General features: G+C 51.0%; 1 protein-coding gene across 1 annotated transcript in view; it reads right to left on the reverse strand.

The window, feature by feature from the left end:
• Positions 1–972: 972 nt before the first annotated feature.
• WNK4 (WNK lysine deficient protein kinase 4) overlaps positions 973–17,257 on the reverse strand; it is a 62,035-nt gene continuing 45,750 nt past the window's right edge. The window contains exons 11-20 of the mRNA XM_081166098.1: positions 14,495–14,611; positions 14,239–14,400; positions 13,070–13,127; positions 12,088–12,240; positions 10,041–10,546; positions 8,133–8,229; positions 5,930–6,245; positions 5,641–5,840; positions 3,424–3,524; positions 973–1,915 (exon numbers count right to left, since the gene is read on the reverse strand). Of these exons, the coding sequence (XP_081022224.1) occupies positions 1,913–1,915; positions 3,424–3,524; positions 5,641–5,840; positions 5,930–6,245; positions 8,133–8,229; positions 10,041–10,546; positions 12,088–12,240; positions 13,070–13,127; positions 14,239–14,400; positions 14,495–14,611 (1,713 nt within the window). The 3' untranslated portion in view covers positions 973–1,912. The remainder of the gene's footprint in view (positions 1,916–3,423; positions 3,525–5,640; positions 5,841–5,929; positions 6,246–8,132; positions 8,230–10,040; positions 10,547–12,087; positions 12,241–13,069; positions 13,128–14,238; positions 14,401–14,494; positions 14,612–17,257) is intronic.

The raw sequence follows: 17,257 nt of genomic DNA on the forward strand, positions 1-17,257 counted from the left end.
ATGTTTAAAGAGAATCCATCTGTATTTTAAGTGGAAGGATTTGTATTCAATCACACAAATGTCTCATTCTTCTCTGTATCCATTATATAAAACATTTAGCTTGGAGAATTAACCCTTACGGTGGCTCCTTTAAGAAAAGCAGTCAACAGCCTTACATCTCCAGTATATGCCTTCTGTTTTCTTGGATGGGAGTTCCAACCCACCACAGATTTTGCATGTGTGGGTCCGGTGAGACTGACTATTAAATTTCTCTTTCTATTAGCACCCTTTCAGTCCCCGTCCCCCGCAAGTCAGTAGAGCATGCAACTCTTAGTCCCAGGGTAATGGGTTCAAGCCCTGTGTTGGGCAAAAGATTCCTGCACTGCACGGGGGTGGCCTAGATGACTGTCGTGGTCCTTTCCAACTCTACAGTTTTACAATTCCCTGTACACAGTGTGCAGCCAAAGACTTGTGCCCAACCACCAGAGCAGCAAAACGTGCTGGGGCAGCCATGGGCGGTGTTCAACTTAAGTGCCGCTCAGAGAACACCTGTTGAAATTAGCAGGTCAACCACCAGCCTAGCATGGTGCTCTCTCCCTTTCTGAATCTGTTAAAATTTTTCTGTACCCCAGATTGTGAGAGGTTTGTTTGCAGGAGCTCATTCCCACCTCCTCCACCCCTCTTGTATTCCGAATGTGATGTCTCCAGAACTCATTTTTGGATTGTGGGGTGGTGCATGACATCTGTAGAATATGCAGTTAGAAGGACGGTACAGTATTGACAACACAATTGTGTGCTCAGAATGTAATTGGGGGTGGGAAGGATCAGGGAACTTAGAAAACTCCCAGCTGCATGCATATTTGCTTACTGACTTTGGTTCTACTTGAGTTTACTTTCCTGGCAGGGTGTGTGTTGTCTGTCCTTCAAGGGGAGAGCAGCCCTGAGTGCAGAGTATAACAGGCAAAATTTCCTCACGTCCCGGGTGTTGCTTGGTGGGAGTTTGAGGTTGCTTTTATTTATTAATCACCGAAAAACACAGATGCATTACCTGTTTCGCTTCCAAAATGAAAGTGTGTGTGTGTGATAAAAAAAATAATCATACACAAAACAGAAAGCATCAGTGTTTCATTCCAAAGTGCAGGTTCCCATGCAAGGAAAAGGATGAGCCCAACCCAAGCAGTTCATTGCCCCAATCAGGGTCAGGGTTTTGGTTTGGTTTGTATTTTTTTTGTAAAAAAGTGCAAAGACACGCCATGAACTAGTGACACGTAGTGCCACTGCTGTTGGAGGCAGGAGCTGAGCGGGGGGCTAAGGCTAAGGGAAGCAAGAAAGAGAGGCGCCCCCCCAATCCCTTTAACACTGAGGCACAAATTCTGCAAGTTTCCTCTCATAAGGCAGCTCCTTAAAGTTTTCTAAGCGCTTTGGCCTTGGGGTGGCTTTGTGAATTGAGCCATGCAAGGCACAGAGGATCAAACGGCGCTTGCTTAAGTTAGACCCGGCCTTGGGCGCGCACACACACCCTACGCCGTCCATGTGTGCAGACCCCATCCCATAGCACATACGGAACAGGCGACACCCTGATTCCGTTTACAGTGATGCTCCTTTGCGAGGCAGAAGCAGCGGGAAAGGCATGCCGGCTCAGGCTTCCCCACAAAAACGCATCCCCAAACAACCGGGGCTTGGCTTCTCTCTGCAGACACAAAGTCTTGTGTGGAGGAAAAGTCTGTAGTGTTGGGCTGCTCACTTGGCTTCTGTACGTTGCTCAGAGGCAGCTTGTCTGTTCGTTCCGCCAGGGGAACTTTCCTACGTCGATGGCTGCTGGCCTTGACGTTGGGAGCGTAAGGCAAAGGCTGTGTAGGACCCTTCGCCACCTGCTCCCGTCCTTTCAATGGTGGGCAGCAGACTGAGGTAGTCCAAAAAGTGTCCACGGCTGCTACTGTAGGAACAAAAGGAAATAGGTGAAAAAGAGACAGGGAGATGTAGTTCAGTGGTAAACATGTCCTTTGGATGTACAAGGCCTTGGCTCTATTCCCTAGTAAAGGTAAAGAGATCCCTGACCATTAGGTCCAGTCGTGATCACTCTGGAATTGCGGCGCTCATCTTGCTTTATTGGCCGAGGGAGCCGGTGTACAGCTTCCAGGTCATGTGGCCAGTATGACTAAGCCGCTTCTAGCGAACCAGAGCAGCGCACGGAAATGCCGTTTACCTTCCCGCCGGAGCGGTACCTATTTATTTACCTGCACTTTGACGTGCTTTCGAACTAGGTTGGCAGGAGCAGGGACCGAGCAACGGGAGCTCACCCCGTCGCAGGGATTCAAACCGCCAACCTTCTGATCAGTAAGTGCTAGGCTCTGTGGTTTAACCCACAGCGCCACCCTTCATTCCCTAGTACCTCCAGTTAAAAGCGGAGCTTGGATAGCAGGGCTGGGAATCACCACGCATTTTAAAGAACATTTCTCTTCCCCCAAAGGCACCCGGGAGCTGTAGTTTGCTAACAGTGCTGGGAATTGCGGCTGGGTGCAATGGGTAAACTCCACCTCCCAAGGTTCTTCTTTGGGGTGTGCCTTAAATCTACGGTGTGTACGCAGAATGAGACTCTGAATATCATTGCTGTGTATAATCCTTCCAACTTCAAGGTTTAGGAATTGAACACAGATACGGCCACCAAACTGCTGTTACAAAGGAGCACAAACACACAGCAACAGTTCTTAAGTCCTTGAACAATGGGCATTCAGACTATATAAAGCTCGAATCTCATTTTGTGCCAAGATACCACCAGTAGTGATGTATGGAAGTGAGAGCTGGACCATAAAGAAGGCTGATCGCCAAAGAATTGATGCTTTTGAACTATGGTGCTGGAGGAGACTCTTGAGAGTCCCATGGACTGCAAGAAGATCAAACCTATCCATTCTTCAGGAAATCAGCCCTGAGTGGTCACTGGAAGGACAGATCCTGAAGCTGAGGGTCCAATACTTTGGCCACCTCATGAGAAGAGAAGACTTCCTGGAAAAGACCCTGATGCTGGGAAAGATGGAGGGCACAAGGAGAAGGGGACAACAGAGGACGAGATGGCTGGGCAGTGTTCTCGAAGCTACCAGCATGAGTCTGACCAAACTGCGGGAGGCAGTGGAAGACAGGAGTGCCTGGCGTGCTCTGGTCCATGGGGTCACAAAGAGTCGGACACGACTAAACAAAAACCACCACCACCACACACTTTTGGGGTTTCTGCCTCAAGACAGGGGGAGTAAAATGAAACTTTGCCATAGAACACACCTTGATGTGGGACTTGTTCCCTCCAGAGGGTTTGTTTAACCCTCTTCACTTTTGAATAAATATTTAAAGATGTGTGTGCACGCCCATGTGTCTGTCTGTCTATCTAAATCCTCTGGAGCGTGGCCCGAGGTCCAGTAGTCTCTCACCCTCCACCCCAGGGTCACGACTCACCATGCATCCAATATCACTGGCGAACGTCACACCTTTGCTCTGTCGCTGCTCCTGGGAAGTGTTGGTGCTCCCACCGCTTACAGAATTCCTCCTCATGATCCCTGCGGGGGCAACAAGAGCGAGGGAAAGGGACTATTACAAAGAGGTTTGAGCTCATTCATGATACCATTAGTATGGAAGGGGGTGGGTGGAAGGGATAAGGAAAATGCAGAGTTGCGCAAGATCAACACTTATCGCTATCTATGCATGTGGTTCTTGGTGAAGAAGGGGATTGGCAGGTCCCTGCCCCAAGAAGCCTACATTCTCAACATGGGCACAACTGAGGAAATGGGGATAAGGTAAAAAGCAGGGAAAAAAATTAAACTACTTGTATTTCGGCAAAGTTACAACGCAGGGGAGCGTAGTGAAAAGCCCAGTGACAAATCCCACAGTTCGGTGGAGAGGAAAAGTAATTCGTGGGAAGCGAGAATTGATAAATAATGGCATACATTTCAGCCCCCTGGTCAAGAGACGTACGGGGCTTGTTCACAATACCAGCAGTGCCAAAACCCCTTTCTACCAAGCACAGAGGTGGCTGGGACAGTCTGCTGCCGTGTAGCAGGGCCAATCTCTGACTCCTCTCGGTCTGAGCCTATGCCCCCACTGTGACTCTCAGCCTCTAACCCATGGGTAGGCAAACTAAGGCCCGGGGGCCAGATTCGGCCCAATCGCCTTCTAAATCCGGCCCGCAGATAGTCTGGGAATCAGTGTGTTTTTACATGAGTAGAATGTGTCCCTTTATTTAAAACACATCTCTGGGTTATTTGTGGGGCCTGCCTGGTGTTTTCACATGAGTAGAATGTGCCCTTTTATTTAAAATGCATCTCTGGGTTATTTGTGGGGCATAGGAAATCATTTATTTCCCCCCCAAAATATAGTCTGGCCCCTCACAAGGTCTGAGGGACAGTGGACTGGCCCCCTGCTGAAAAAGTTTGCTCTAACCCTAGTCCTGGAAGACCCTGCTTCTCCTCATCCCCCTTGATTGCTCTAACCCCCTGCTTCTAGCACCTCCCAGCTTGTCCCTTCTGCTGACTGCTCTTCAGTGCCCCACCACCGGGATCTGAGACTGAAGTCATCGTCTTCTGTGCCCTTCCTTTGGGGGCTCTTGGGTGTGTGGTTCGCACCAGTCTTCTAATCCAGCCAGTCCCTGGCAGTGGGTGAAGATCTACACTGGGAACATGTGGGGTACCGAATCATCCTTAACCCGATGGTTGAAATGGGCATCAAAGGCCGTTGTGGGGAAAAGGGGCCTGCTCTGAATCGCGCCAAGTTGCGTGCAGAACCTAAGGGACCCCAAAGGGCAGCCCCTGCCATTTCCTCTTCAGGAAAGGGAGGAGACCAGCAGTGCCTCCTATTTGCTGATAGGCTGTTGCGAAGGCAACAGATCTTGCCTTCAAGGGGGCACCTAGCAGTGGAACTGGGCGATGCATTATTCGGAGCCGGATTTGCTGCCTAACAGATCCTGCTGCCTGAGGCAGTCGCCTCATGTTGCCTCTTGGCTGGGCCAGCTCTAAAAGCTGCCTTAATAAAATAGTCTGGACTAATGAATCAAATCTTGGGAGAAAAGCGATGATAAACCTAGACAGCATCTTAAAAAGCAGAGACATGACCTTGCCAACAAAGGTCCGTATAGTTAAAGCCATGGTTTTCCCAGTAGTGATGTATGGAAGTGAAAGCTGGACCATAAAGAAGGCTGAATGCTGAAGAATTGATGCTTTTGAATTATGGTGCAGGAGGAGACTCTTGAGAGTCCCATGGACTGCATGATCAAACCTATCTATTCTGAAGGAAATCAGCCCTGAGTGCTCACTGGAAGGACAGATCCTGAAGCCGAGGCTCCAGTACTTTGGCCACTTCATGAGAAGAGAAGGCTCCCTGGAAAAGACCCTGATGTTGGGAAAGATGGAGGGCAGAAGGAAAAGGGGACGACAGAGGACGAGATGGTTGGACAGTGTTCTCGAAGCTACCAGCATGAGTTTGACCAAACAGCGGGAGGCAGTGGAAGACAGGAGTGCCTGGCGTGCTCTGGTCCATGGGGTCACAAAGAGTCGGACACGACTAAACAATGAATCAGAGAAAACCCGGAAAGCACACACCAGCTTCAGAACAGAGAGCCACATAGCCGCCTCCTCCAGTTGGCACCTGCCAACGTGGCCCGGCGGCGTGGAGGCAGCTTACCCTGAGGTTGCGCCAAGTCCACCCGCTGCAGGCTGCTGCGGCGCGCAAAGGGGTTTCCCTTGGAGAAGCGGCGCTGGCGGCTGGATAGCATGTCGGCGGGGGACACGATCCCGGCGGGCGGCACCTTGCCCAGGCGGGCGTACAGCGCCTCAATCTCCTTCTTCTGCCGGGCCTGGAGAACTTCGACCTCAGAGAGGTGCCTGAGAAGGAAAGAGCGGGCGTTGGGTCAGGGAGGGGCGGGGGGGCGGGGAGAAAGGGACCTCCACCCCCCAAAGAGCCCCACACTCACTTCTGGCGCAAGGCCTGCAGCTCGTCCCAGACCTCGTCATCCTCAGGGCTGTCCGAGTCGTCGCTGCTCGGGTACGAGAGGCTGTGGGAGCAGCTCATCCAGACGGGGGTGCTGGGCTGAGTCTCCCCTTCCCCTTCCGCTTCCGCCACAGGGGTGGTGCCTTCCTCAGCGTCCTGCACCGGCGTCCCGCCCGGAGACCCGCTGTCCGACTCCGTGGTGCTGGAAGAGCTGGTGCTGTCGCCCCTTGGGGGGCTCTCGGGGAGAACATCCCGGGTGGGGGTCACCTGGAAACGGCCCAGGATCTGGGGCTTGGGCTCTGTCAGCGGGGGGAAAGTGGGCGGGCAGGTTAACAATAACAATAAGGGACGCGGGTGGCGCTGTGGGTTAAACCACAGAGCCTAGGTCTTGCCGATCAGAAGGTCGGCGGTTCGAATCCCCACGACGGGGTGAGCTCCCGTTGTTTGATCCCTGCTCCTGCCTACCTAGCAGTTCGAAAGCACGTCAAGGTGCAAGTAGATAATTAGGTACCACTCTGGTGGGAAGGGAAACGGCGTTTCCGTGCGCTGCTCTGGTTCACCAGAAGCGGCTTGGTCATGCTGGCCACATGACCCGGAAGCTGTACACCTGCTTCCTTGGCCAGTAAAGCGAGAAGAGCGCTGCAGCCCCAGAGTTGGCCACGACTGGACCTAATGGTCAGGGGTCCCTTTACCTTTACCTTAGGTTAACAATGAGGATGGGGAGAAGCCTCAGGCGTCCCCCAATATAAAGGGGTTCTTCGAAAAAGAACCACCAGTGCTTAAATTCTTTAATAATGTTGGTACTAATTGTGTGTCTCCTCCTTGAGAGGTGCGGAGGGCGGCAACACGAGAACGGGGCCTTCTCTGCAGTGGCTCCCCATCTGTGGAATGCACTCTCCAGGGAAGTTCACCTGGCACCTTCGTTATACACCTTTAGGCACCAGGCAAAAACGTTCCTTTTCAACCAGGCCTTTGGTTGATCTGTTTGACATCCTATGCCCTTTCAAAATGTGTTTTTTTTTGGGGGGGTGGGTGACTATTGGGTTGTTGTTTTTATTTTTATTATGTATTTTGTGCTTTTATATCTTGATTTTATTTTGTTAACTGCCCTGAGACCTCTGGGTATAGGACAGTATATAAATTCAATAATAATAGTAGTAATAATAATAATAATAATAATAATAATAATAATAATAATAATAAATGTGCCATGTTCTCTCTATAAAGCTTAATGATGTTTAAAGCTCTATAAAGCTTAATATTTCGAATAACTGGTATCTGCAGATAGAGAAGCGGAAGCCTCTTTTCCCTTTTAATCTTTTATTTCTTTGTTTTCCCCCCCTCCCCCTCTTTGTTTTCTTTGTCAATTCTTGATAGCTCTCTATTGCTTCTTACATATATGTTTTGATTTCTGAAGATTTATATTCAGGATAAATGAAGATATATGCAGAAAGGTCATGGGTAGAAAATGAAGGGAATCTGTGTTACAGAGAAACCAGAGTGGGTTTTCCTCAGGTTGAGGAAGCGGGAAAACTCTCCCAAGTGAGAGGTGGGAAGACTCACATCTTTGTTTGTGGTTTGAAGACTAAGGTAAAATAGAGGGCTATATATATATTTAATTTTGTGTTTTATTACGATTCTTGCTATTATTGTTTTGTTATTATTATTATTTACTTTCTCCTCTGTTCTTTGTATTGTTTTGTATTATTGCTTTTTAGATTAGTTTGGCTTTTAACGTTTCATATGCTGAAAACTCTTATTAATAAATTTGAGTCTTATAAAGCTTAATAACGTAAGACGCCCTGAAGCCATAAATCTGAGCGCTCGTTCCTCTTATTCCAAAGGAGTGCGGCTGCAGTTGCTAAGCGGGAATCCTAGACTTGGAAGGGACCCTGGGTGTCATCCAGCCCAACCTCCCTGCAATGCAGGGATCTCAACACGCCGTCCCCCATCCCATTTGAAACCATGGCGGACTCTGCTTAGCTTTGCAAAGGTGAAAAGGCCACCACAGTGAGAGGCCTCTCCATTCCTAGTTTGTGTTTTCTCCAGCACAGAGAATACGCTTCCAGGACTGGAGGTGGAACTCTGCGCTGAAGGCAGCTGCTTTCCCAAGCCCCGCCGCTGCCCCAAACAGTTGCGCGCCCACAGCCGCAAAGATTTATCTCTGGCCCCCAAACACTCCACACCTTCATTGATGGGCGAGAGCCGAGGTGGCGGCAGCTTAGAGGTGGAAGAATCTGGCGCACTGAGCAGTGACCCAGACCAGGAGGATGCAGGAGGCACCTGGAGAGAGAGAAAGTTTTGTATATGTGAGGGGTCAGTACTGAACCTCCCCATTTCCACCCCATTCGCTGGACCTAATGTTAGCTCCCTGCCTCCTGGAGACCCACATTTAGCACCCACACCCTGGGACAACTCATCTGCTTGGGGTGATACCTGGTTTTCAACTTCACGATATATCGTCAGCTAAATATTGTGATATACCGATATAGCGCGACGTTTGAAATAACGATGGTACTATGTATAGGGCAGTGTTTCCCAACCGGTGTTCCGCGGCACACTAGTGTGCCGTGAGACATCGGCTGGTGTGCCGTGGGAGGAAGGCGGGCGAGTCGGGCGGTGAGAGGCGGCGGCGGCGTCGAGGATCCGCGTCGAGCCGGGGGCGGCTCCGCGGTGGTGGTGCCGAGCGGCGGGGCAGCGCGCGCAAAAGGGAGGATCGCGAGACAGCGGAGGAGGAGGAGGCCGGCATGTCCGGGCAGCAGCAGCAACAACAGCAGCAGCAACTCCCGCCGCCGCCCCCTCCTCCGCCCGCTATCGCCGCCACCACCACAACAGCCGCCGCCGCCTCAGCTGCCCTCGCTCTGCTGCCTCCTCCCACCCCGGCAAGGGGGAGGGAAAAAACTTTCGCTTTTGTGCGTCCCTCCCGGCGTGACGCTGCGCGCTGACGTCACGGGGCGGGGCTTTAATGGTGGTGTGCCGCGAGATTTTTTTCCGGCTAACAGGTGTGCCGTTGCCCAAAAACGTTTGGGAAACACTGGTATAGGGGAACCGTAGGGCTGGGTGATGGCTGGTTTTCAGCTTCACGATATATCGTCAGCTAAATATTGTGATATACCGATATAGCGCGACGTTTGAAATAACGATGGTACTATGTATAGGGAAACAGTAAGGCTGGGTGATGGCTGGTTTTCAGCTTCACGATATATCGTCAGCTAAATATTGTGATATACCGATATAGCGCGATGTTTGAAATAACGATGGTACTATGTATAGGGGAACAGTAGGGCTGGGCGATGGCTGGTTTTCAGCTTCACGATATATTGTCAGTTAAATATTGTGATATACCACTATATCACAATGTTTGAAATAATGGTGGAACTACATAAAGGAGCTGGGTGATGGCTGGTTTTCAACTTCATGATATATAACCAGCAAAATATTGCGATATACTGCTGTATCACGACTGAAATAACGATGGAACTACGTCAGCAGAGGCACAAGCTGGCTTCACAGTTTCCCCGGCATCGTGTTCCAGTTTGCGAATTTTTTTCCAGAAGCCGAACTTGCTCCATTTTGGGAGCTAGGCTTCCGTTTTGAGTGCCACACTTCCAATTTGGGTGTTATGCTGAGGTCTGTCTGTTTTTGCTATTTATTTTGCATTTCTGCGGCTCTTTTTTGTGACTGTGTGGAACCCAGTTCAGCTACTGATTGATTGTTTGACTGCAGTACATTGTTTACCTTCCCGCCGGAGCGGTACCTATTTATCTACTTGCACTTTGATGTGCTTTCGAACTGCTAGGTTGGCAGGAGCAGGGACCGAGCAACGGGAGCTCACCCCATCGCGGGGATTCGAACCGCCGACCTTCTGATAAGCAAGTCCTAGGCTCTGTTGTTTAACCCACAGCGCTACCCGCGTCCCTGAGGGATATATTACAGCGTTGTAAACCACATTATCACCCAGCCTTGCTCTCTAGCTCTCCCATGCTGCTTCCTGAGATAGTTCCATTTCTTTATTTCCCAGCACTGCATGCGCACGCGGTCATGCTCAAGTCCGGGGGGCGGGAGGACGCCTGCACGCACATCTGCACACTCACCATGTCATTGTCAGGCCTGCTGGTGGTTGGCGTACTCAGGGATGGCAGAAAGCCTGGAGGTGCTGGCATCCCCAACGTCCCGTTGACTAGCTGGGCTGGTTTGGCAGGAGGAACCATGACCTCAGGGTAGACGAATCGCGCGGGAGCTGGGCTTGGCGGGCATAGCACCGGAGACTGCGAGACTGGCGAGGTGTAGAGAGGCCCCTCCTGGGCGGAAGCCGCCGTCACGGCGGGAAGAAGGGACTGAGCCACGCTCATCACTGCCAAGGAGAAGACATTGGCAAGAGAGAGCAGCGGGGATGTTGAGGGGGTCCAGAGCGGGGCGGTGGGAGGCTGTACGGCGGGGACGACTGGCGGGGCGGGCGGCGGGGGGAGGGACAGCGTGGGGAGGTGGGGGCTCAGCGGGGCGATGGGCTGGGGAACAGGGAAGAGGTACGGAGGCGTGGCAGGAGCTGTCGGCAGCATGTGGTACGGCGGCCAAGTCTGTGCCGGCACACAGGGGACACCTGTAAGGAGGAAGGCAGATTTGGCAGGTGAGCAGGAGATGCAAGGAAAGAGCATCATTGCAGAACACATTGCTTGTTGGCAGGGCGGCCAAGCGAGGTGCCTTTGTTTTTATTTACAGTGGTACCTCGGGTTAGAGGGATACGGGTGGTGCTGTGGGTTAAATCACAGAGCCTAGGATTTGCCGATCAGAAGGTCGGCGGTTCGAATCCCCGTGATGGGGTGAGCTCCCATTGCTCGGTCCCTGCTCCTGCCAACCTAGCAGTTCGAAAGCACATCAACGTGCAAGTAGATAAATAGATACCTCTCTGGCGGGAAGGCGAACGGCGTTTCCGTGCGCTGCTCTGGTTTGCCAGAAGCGACTTAGTCATGCTGGCCACATGACCCGGAAGCTGTATGCCGGCTCCCTCGGACAATAAAGCAAGATGAGCGTCGCAACCCCAGAGTCGGTCACGACTGGACCTAATTGGTCAGGGGTCCCTTTACCTTTACCTTGGGTTGAGAACTTAATTCGTTCTGGAGGTCTGTTCTTAACCTGAAACTGTTCTTAACCTGAAGCACCACTTTAGCTAATGGGGCCTCCTACTGCCGCTGCGCCGCCAGAGCACGATTTCTGTTCTCATCCTGAAGCAAAGTTCTTAACCCGAGTTACTATTTCTGGGTTAGCGGAGTCTGTAAGCTGAAGTGTATATAACCTGAAGCGTATGTAACCTGAGGTACCACTGTATTCATAAATCATCATCACCTTTATGTTTCTTTCTACCCCGCCTTTTCCCTGACGGTGGGACTCAAGGCGGCTTACGGATAAAAGCAAGAATCGCTAAAAACGCATGGGGGGAAAAACAATCATTAAGAAATACAGTCGTACCTTGGATCTCAAACACCTTGGCTCCCGTAAAAAATCGGCTCCCGAATGACCAAAACCCGGAAGTGAGTGTTCCAGCTTTTGAACTATTTTCTGTAGCCAAATGTCTGGCGAGGCTTCCGCAGCTTCCGATTGGCTGCAAGAGCTTCCTGCAGCCAATCAGAAGCTGCACTTTGATTTCCGAACATTTTGGGAGTCGAACGGACTTCCGGAACGGATTCCGTTCGACTTCCAAGGTACGACTGTAGTTAAAACAGTAACGGAACTAAAACTATATACAGAAAGGAGATGGATGGCCTGCTTAATCATTAAAATTCTCTTAATAAGATTATGGATGATACACAGCTGGCTCCTACAGAAGATTGGATATTTCGCCAGACTCGGCCTACACGTTGCTCCAAACCCAGAAAACCTTTTTAAAAACCCACGCACTCCTATATGAAAGCGTGCCCGATTCGGTGTATTTGGTCAGGATTTGCACCCACACCCATCTAGCCTCCAAACCCTCTGTTTGCAACGGGCCATCCCGTTTCCTTGCTAAATACTTAGATATCCAACCCGTGTTCCACGGTTCAAAGGAGCTGGAGGGATGTCGCATGGGAAAGCAGGAGCGATAAGGCTCCCAGGCTCACACTTGCCTGGGCATTTCTACGAAAGCAGGAAAGAGATTGGTTTTACCTGTGGGTACTGTTGAAAGCAAAGGCAACCCAAAGTTCTGGGTACTTGGAGGGGGAACCCTGGAGTTGAAGGACTCGTTCTCAGAGACGGGGTCTACCAGAGAAGCTTGGACAGGGGACGTGACCGACTGCCCAGGGCTGGAGCAACCAAAATCTGAAACAAGGAGCAAAGAGGTTGAGGGAACGTTCTCTCATATGTGGTGGACTCATAAAAGGGTACAGTGGTACCTCGGGTTAAGAACTTAATTCGTTCTGGAGGTTCTTAACTTGAAACCTGAAGCACCACTTTAGCTAATGGGGCCTCCTGCTGCCTCTGCGTCATTTCTGTTCTCATCCTGAAGCAAAGTTCTTAACCCAAGGTACTATTTCTGGGTTAGCGGAGTCTGTAACCTGAAGCATCTGTAACCCGAGGTACCATTGTATTGGGAATGATCTATAATGAATTTTTAAAAATGTTTAAAAGTGCTTTCCCAAAAAAACCCAGAGTCCTTTCTGTTGGGGATAATTCAGACTGAAATTCCCAGGTGTAAAAAAAGGTTATTTTTGCATGCTACCACTGCGGCCCGTGTTTTCTTAGCCCCAAAATGGAAAATCAGCGAGGTCCCAACAAAAGAAGAATAGCAGCTCAAGTAGACAGAATATGCACAGCTTGCAGATTTAACATATAGAATAAGAGAACAAGAAAAACATATGTTTAGAGAAGATTGGAGAATGTTTATTGAATGTTTATTGAAGGCTTGCGGAAAGCTTCCTGAAGCCTGGAGAGCGAGAGGGGTCGGTGCGCACTGACCCCTCTCACTCTCCAGGCTTCAGCGAAAGCCTGCATTCGCTCCATAGGACGCACACACATTTCCCCTTCATTTTTGGAGGGGAAAAAGTGCGTCCTGCAGAGCGAAAAATACGGTAACTTGAGAGATCAGCCCTGGTTAAGAAAAGGGCACAGGCGTGCTAATCTGGGGTACAAAAGGTGTTGGGTTACATACCGCTAAGAGATGAGGATGAAGAGATTGAGCGCGAGAGGCCTTGTGGAGGCAGCTCACCCTACAATGACACAGAATTAAAAAATAAAATGTTTTCGTTGGGCCCAGGAGAAATCCAAAACATCATATGGATGAAAGAAAAGGCACATAGAGCTAGTTTGCCGGCAGGGATTACTCTGAAATTAGGCCTGAAATGTGTAAAGTAATAAAGCAAGCATACTTCGGACCATGTGCAGAGCACCTTTACCTTTTCACAAACCAACCACCATAAACTTGGGATTAAACGGAAGGTATTTCTGCTCAAGGTGTGGCATTCAGGAGGGCTTGGACCCTCGTCCAACCCGCCCTGTCTCTGCGGAAAGAGCCACCTTGGGAAAATAGGCCCTCAAATTCTGAGAGAGGAGGAAACAAGGAAAAAGCCGCCAGAAGCTGTGGGAAGGAAGGGATCTTTATTCAATTTGACAGGGAATAATAAATAATAATAATAGGGGGATGCGGGTGGCGCTGTGGGTTAAAACCACAGAGCCTAGGACTTGCCGATCGGAAGGTCAGCGGTTCGAATCCCCACGACGGGGTGAGCTCCCATTGCTCGGTCGCTGCTCCTGCCAACCTAGCAGTTCGAAAGCACGTCAAACTGCAAGTAGATAAATAGGTACCGCTCTGGCGGGAAGGTAAATGGTGTTTCCTTCCACTGCTCTGGTTCGCCAGAAGCAGCTTAGTCTTGCTGGCCACATGACCCAGAAGCTGTACGCCGGCTCTCTCGGCCAATAAAGCGAGATGAGCGCTGCAACCCCAGAGTCGGCCACGACTGGACCTAATGGTCAGGGGTCCCTTTACCTTTACCTAATAAATAATAATAATTTTTTTTTATTTATACCCTGCCCTTCCCGGTTCAAAAACCGGGCTCAGGGCGGCTAACAACAAATTTAAAACAGTTAATTATAAATGCAGCATAAAATTCAGTATAAAAACATGAATAATAATAAAATTCAAAATGGGCAAGTGGGAAAGACACCTGTAAGTCCATTTTAAACAACTCACAAAGCACATCTGTGCGTCTAAACGGTTTGCTGGACCTCATTCTGGCTTCATGAAACCAGAGGGGGAGATCAGGGCTGAAACATCCAGGAGGCTACCTAAATTCCCCCGACTTCCATAGGTCTGGCACTCACCGAGAGTCCATCAGCAGCCAAAATTGGGGACAGGCTCCCTGTTTCAGGGCTGCCCAGAGCCCCCAGGTCTTTGCTCAGGAGGGTCCCCACACGCTGGATAATATCACGGATTCTCCGGATGAATCCCTCCTGCTCAGATTTCAGGATGAATTCCTTGGCAACCTGAAGAAGACGGAGACACAAAGGAAGAGAGGAGTCAGAGTCAGGATTGAGAACGTCAAAATCTTACCGCAGCGTGAAAACCCTGCGTCCTCACCATGACAGCTGCAATCTCCTCTGGGCTGTCTCCATCCAAGTCAAATTTGAAGGTCACCATCTTGTTGTTGTACGTTTGCAGCTGGCACTCAACCACCCGGTCATTCTGGACTGGCATCTGCACACATGGAAGGTTGCAAATTAAACAACAACACTACCCACACGGAGACTCTTGAGACTATCCAAGCACCTAGAACAGGGGTCAGCAAACCGGTGTCTCCAGTGCTGATCGCACGGCGGGCCAGAGGGAGGGGAGCGCGTGCCCATACGTGTGTGCACACGCTATTTCCGGCGCACTTCCGGGTCGGAGGAGCACCGGAAATAGCTTGTGCGCACGTGCCCAGGCCTCTTCCGACCCAGATGTGCACCGGAAATAACGCTTGCGCGTGCGCAAATAACGCTTGTGCATGCGTACAAGCTATTTCCGGTGCTCCTCTGACCCGGAAGTGGGTAGCCGCGCAGAGCAGCGCTGGGCCAGATAAACAAGTCCCTTGGACCTTAGTTTGGGGACCCCTGACCTAGAACCTTGCAGGGGAAAGGATGAAATGGTGTGTGCCCCTTTCCTCAAGCCCACTGGATGAACAGACTAAAATACAACGTTTCCGACCAGTTATAGCTTTTGTTTGCAGATGAATTATGCCTGCTGGGTGGCCAGTTATGTTTCGGAGGCAGCAAATACTTCCGAAGCCCAGTAGCTGAAAACCACAGGAAAGGAGTGTGCTCTTGGGGTGAGGTCCTGCGTGAGGGTTTCCCCACGAGCTTCTGGGTGGCCGCTGTGAGTACAGGATACAAATTGCTGGGCCATTGGCCTGATCCAGAAGGCTCTCCTTATGTAGGAAGGAAAACAGTTGTCTGAACTGCCACTTGATTGTAAGAGTCTAAAAACAAATACACTAGATTTGAAGAAGCCACGTAAGAAGAGACTTCTTGGATCAGGCCAATACCCCATTTACCGTATTTTTCGTCCTATAGGGTGCACCGGCCCATAGGACGCACCTGGTTTTTTTGGGGGGGGGGGAGAATGAATAAAAAAAATTATCCCCCCCCCCGCAGCGGCTGCCGCACCAAGCCTTGCGCACACCTGCCCAAAGCACAGGGCACCCTCCGGAGGGCTCCGTGTGCTTCGGGCTGCAGGCTGCTGCCCCAAGCCTCGCGCGCTCGGCGGGATCTCCTGCCGGGCGCGCAAAGCTTGCAGACACTCGCGGGGGCTGCTGGCTGCTGCCCGCAAGCCTTGTGAGCCCGCGGGAACTCCTGCCGGGCTTGCAAGGCTTGCGGATAGCTTCCTGAATCCTGGAGAGCGAGAGGGGTCGGTGCGCACCGACCCCTCTCGCTCTCCAGGCTTCAGCGAAAGCCTGCATTCGCCCCATAGGACGCACATACATTTCCCCTTCATTTTTGGAAGGGAAAAAGTGCGTCCTATGGGGCGAAAAAATACGGTAATTCAGCATCCTGTTCCCACAGTGGTGGTGCTAGGAACAGTGGCATCGCAACGGGGGTGCAGGGGGGGGCACTGCGCCCCAGGTGCCTGTTGAGATACTGCTGGGGAGATGGCATCTTGCAGGCCCCCAGCTGGTTCGAGCCACCGGCCGGCAGCCGGACGATCACCGGTCTCCCTTGGAACAGCATCAATCAGCGACACAAGCCTCAGATACGTTTAGAGACCCATGCACGCTCTATCAGCAGAGTGAATAAATCTTCTCACAGCAGAAGTGGCGGACAGAGAGATGTGCAAGCATATTTACAGCATTTATTCAGCATAGTTCAGGAACAAAGGAAACATGTCTGCTTCCCTTTGTGTCCAGCAAAACAGCAGCAATGCAAAAGCAATATACAAACGGAAGTTCCCAGCAAGTGCTGGGAGTAAACAGGCATGTGACACACAACAGTCATGCCTGTTCCCTTTTAAGGTGGAACGGAACTATATCCTAACATCCTCCTCCTTTCCGTGTAACCTGTCATACCTGTGGTTCAACCCAACTGCAACCTCTGTACATAAACCTTAATTTGTTCTCTGTTAACAACCTTAGACAACAGATCTGCAGGAATTTCGTTTTCTGGCATGTAGGACACCTGAATGAGTCCTTTCTGAATACACTCTCTTACACGATGTAACTTTATGCCATGTCTGGGGTGGGGGGGTGACAAGAAGACACCCTGCGTGGGCTCACCATGTGGCAGTGGCGCGAGCAGCCATTGCGCTGCTGCAGCCGCATGTGAAGGATCCTCCGTTTGCGGCTGCAGCCGCGAGCAGAGGATCCTGGTGCTGGCAGTAAACCACTATGTATAGTGCATGCGCAGCGTCACACACATGTGCAGTACTTAACGCTGCCGCACATGCGCTGTACATAGTGGTTTGCTGCCGGCGCCACTCAAGCGCCGTATGGACGGCAGTGGGATCCCTCCGTTGCCACTACAGCCGCATGTAGAGGATCCTTCGTTCGCGGCTGCAGCAGAGGATCCCAGCACCATCCATATGGCGCCGGAGCGCCAGCAAACTGCTATGTACAGCGCATGTGCGGTGTCGCTACATACAGCGCATGCGTCGTACGTAGCAACGCCGCACATGCACCCTATGTAGCGGCGCCCCGCCCTGGGTGTCATGACACCTTCATTCGCTCCTGGCTGGGAAGTTGGGAGAGCAATGAACTGGTGCCCACACAGCAGTTTGTACTCAAAGCTAGCCCAATAATTTGCCTTTTGGCTTGAAGTTACTGCAGCACTCACTGAACGATTAGAATCAGGCTCAAGTGACACAGCTCGTTTA

This window comes from Podarcis bocagei, assembly GCF_964188305.1.
Source record: "Podarcis bocagei genome assembly, chromosome: 13".
Classification (NCBI taxonomy): Eukaryota; Metazoa; Chordata; class Lepidosauria; order Squamata; family Lacertidae; genus Podarcis; species Podarcis bocagei.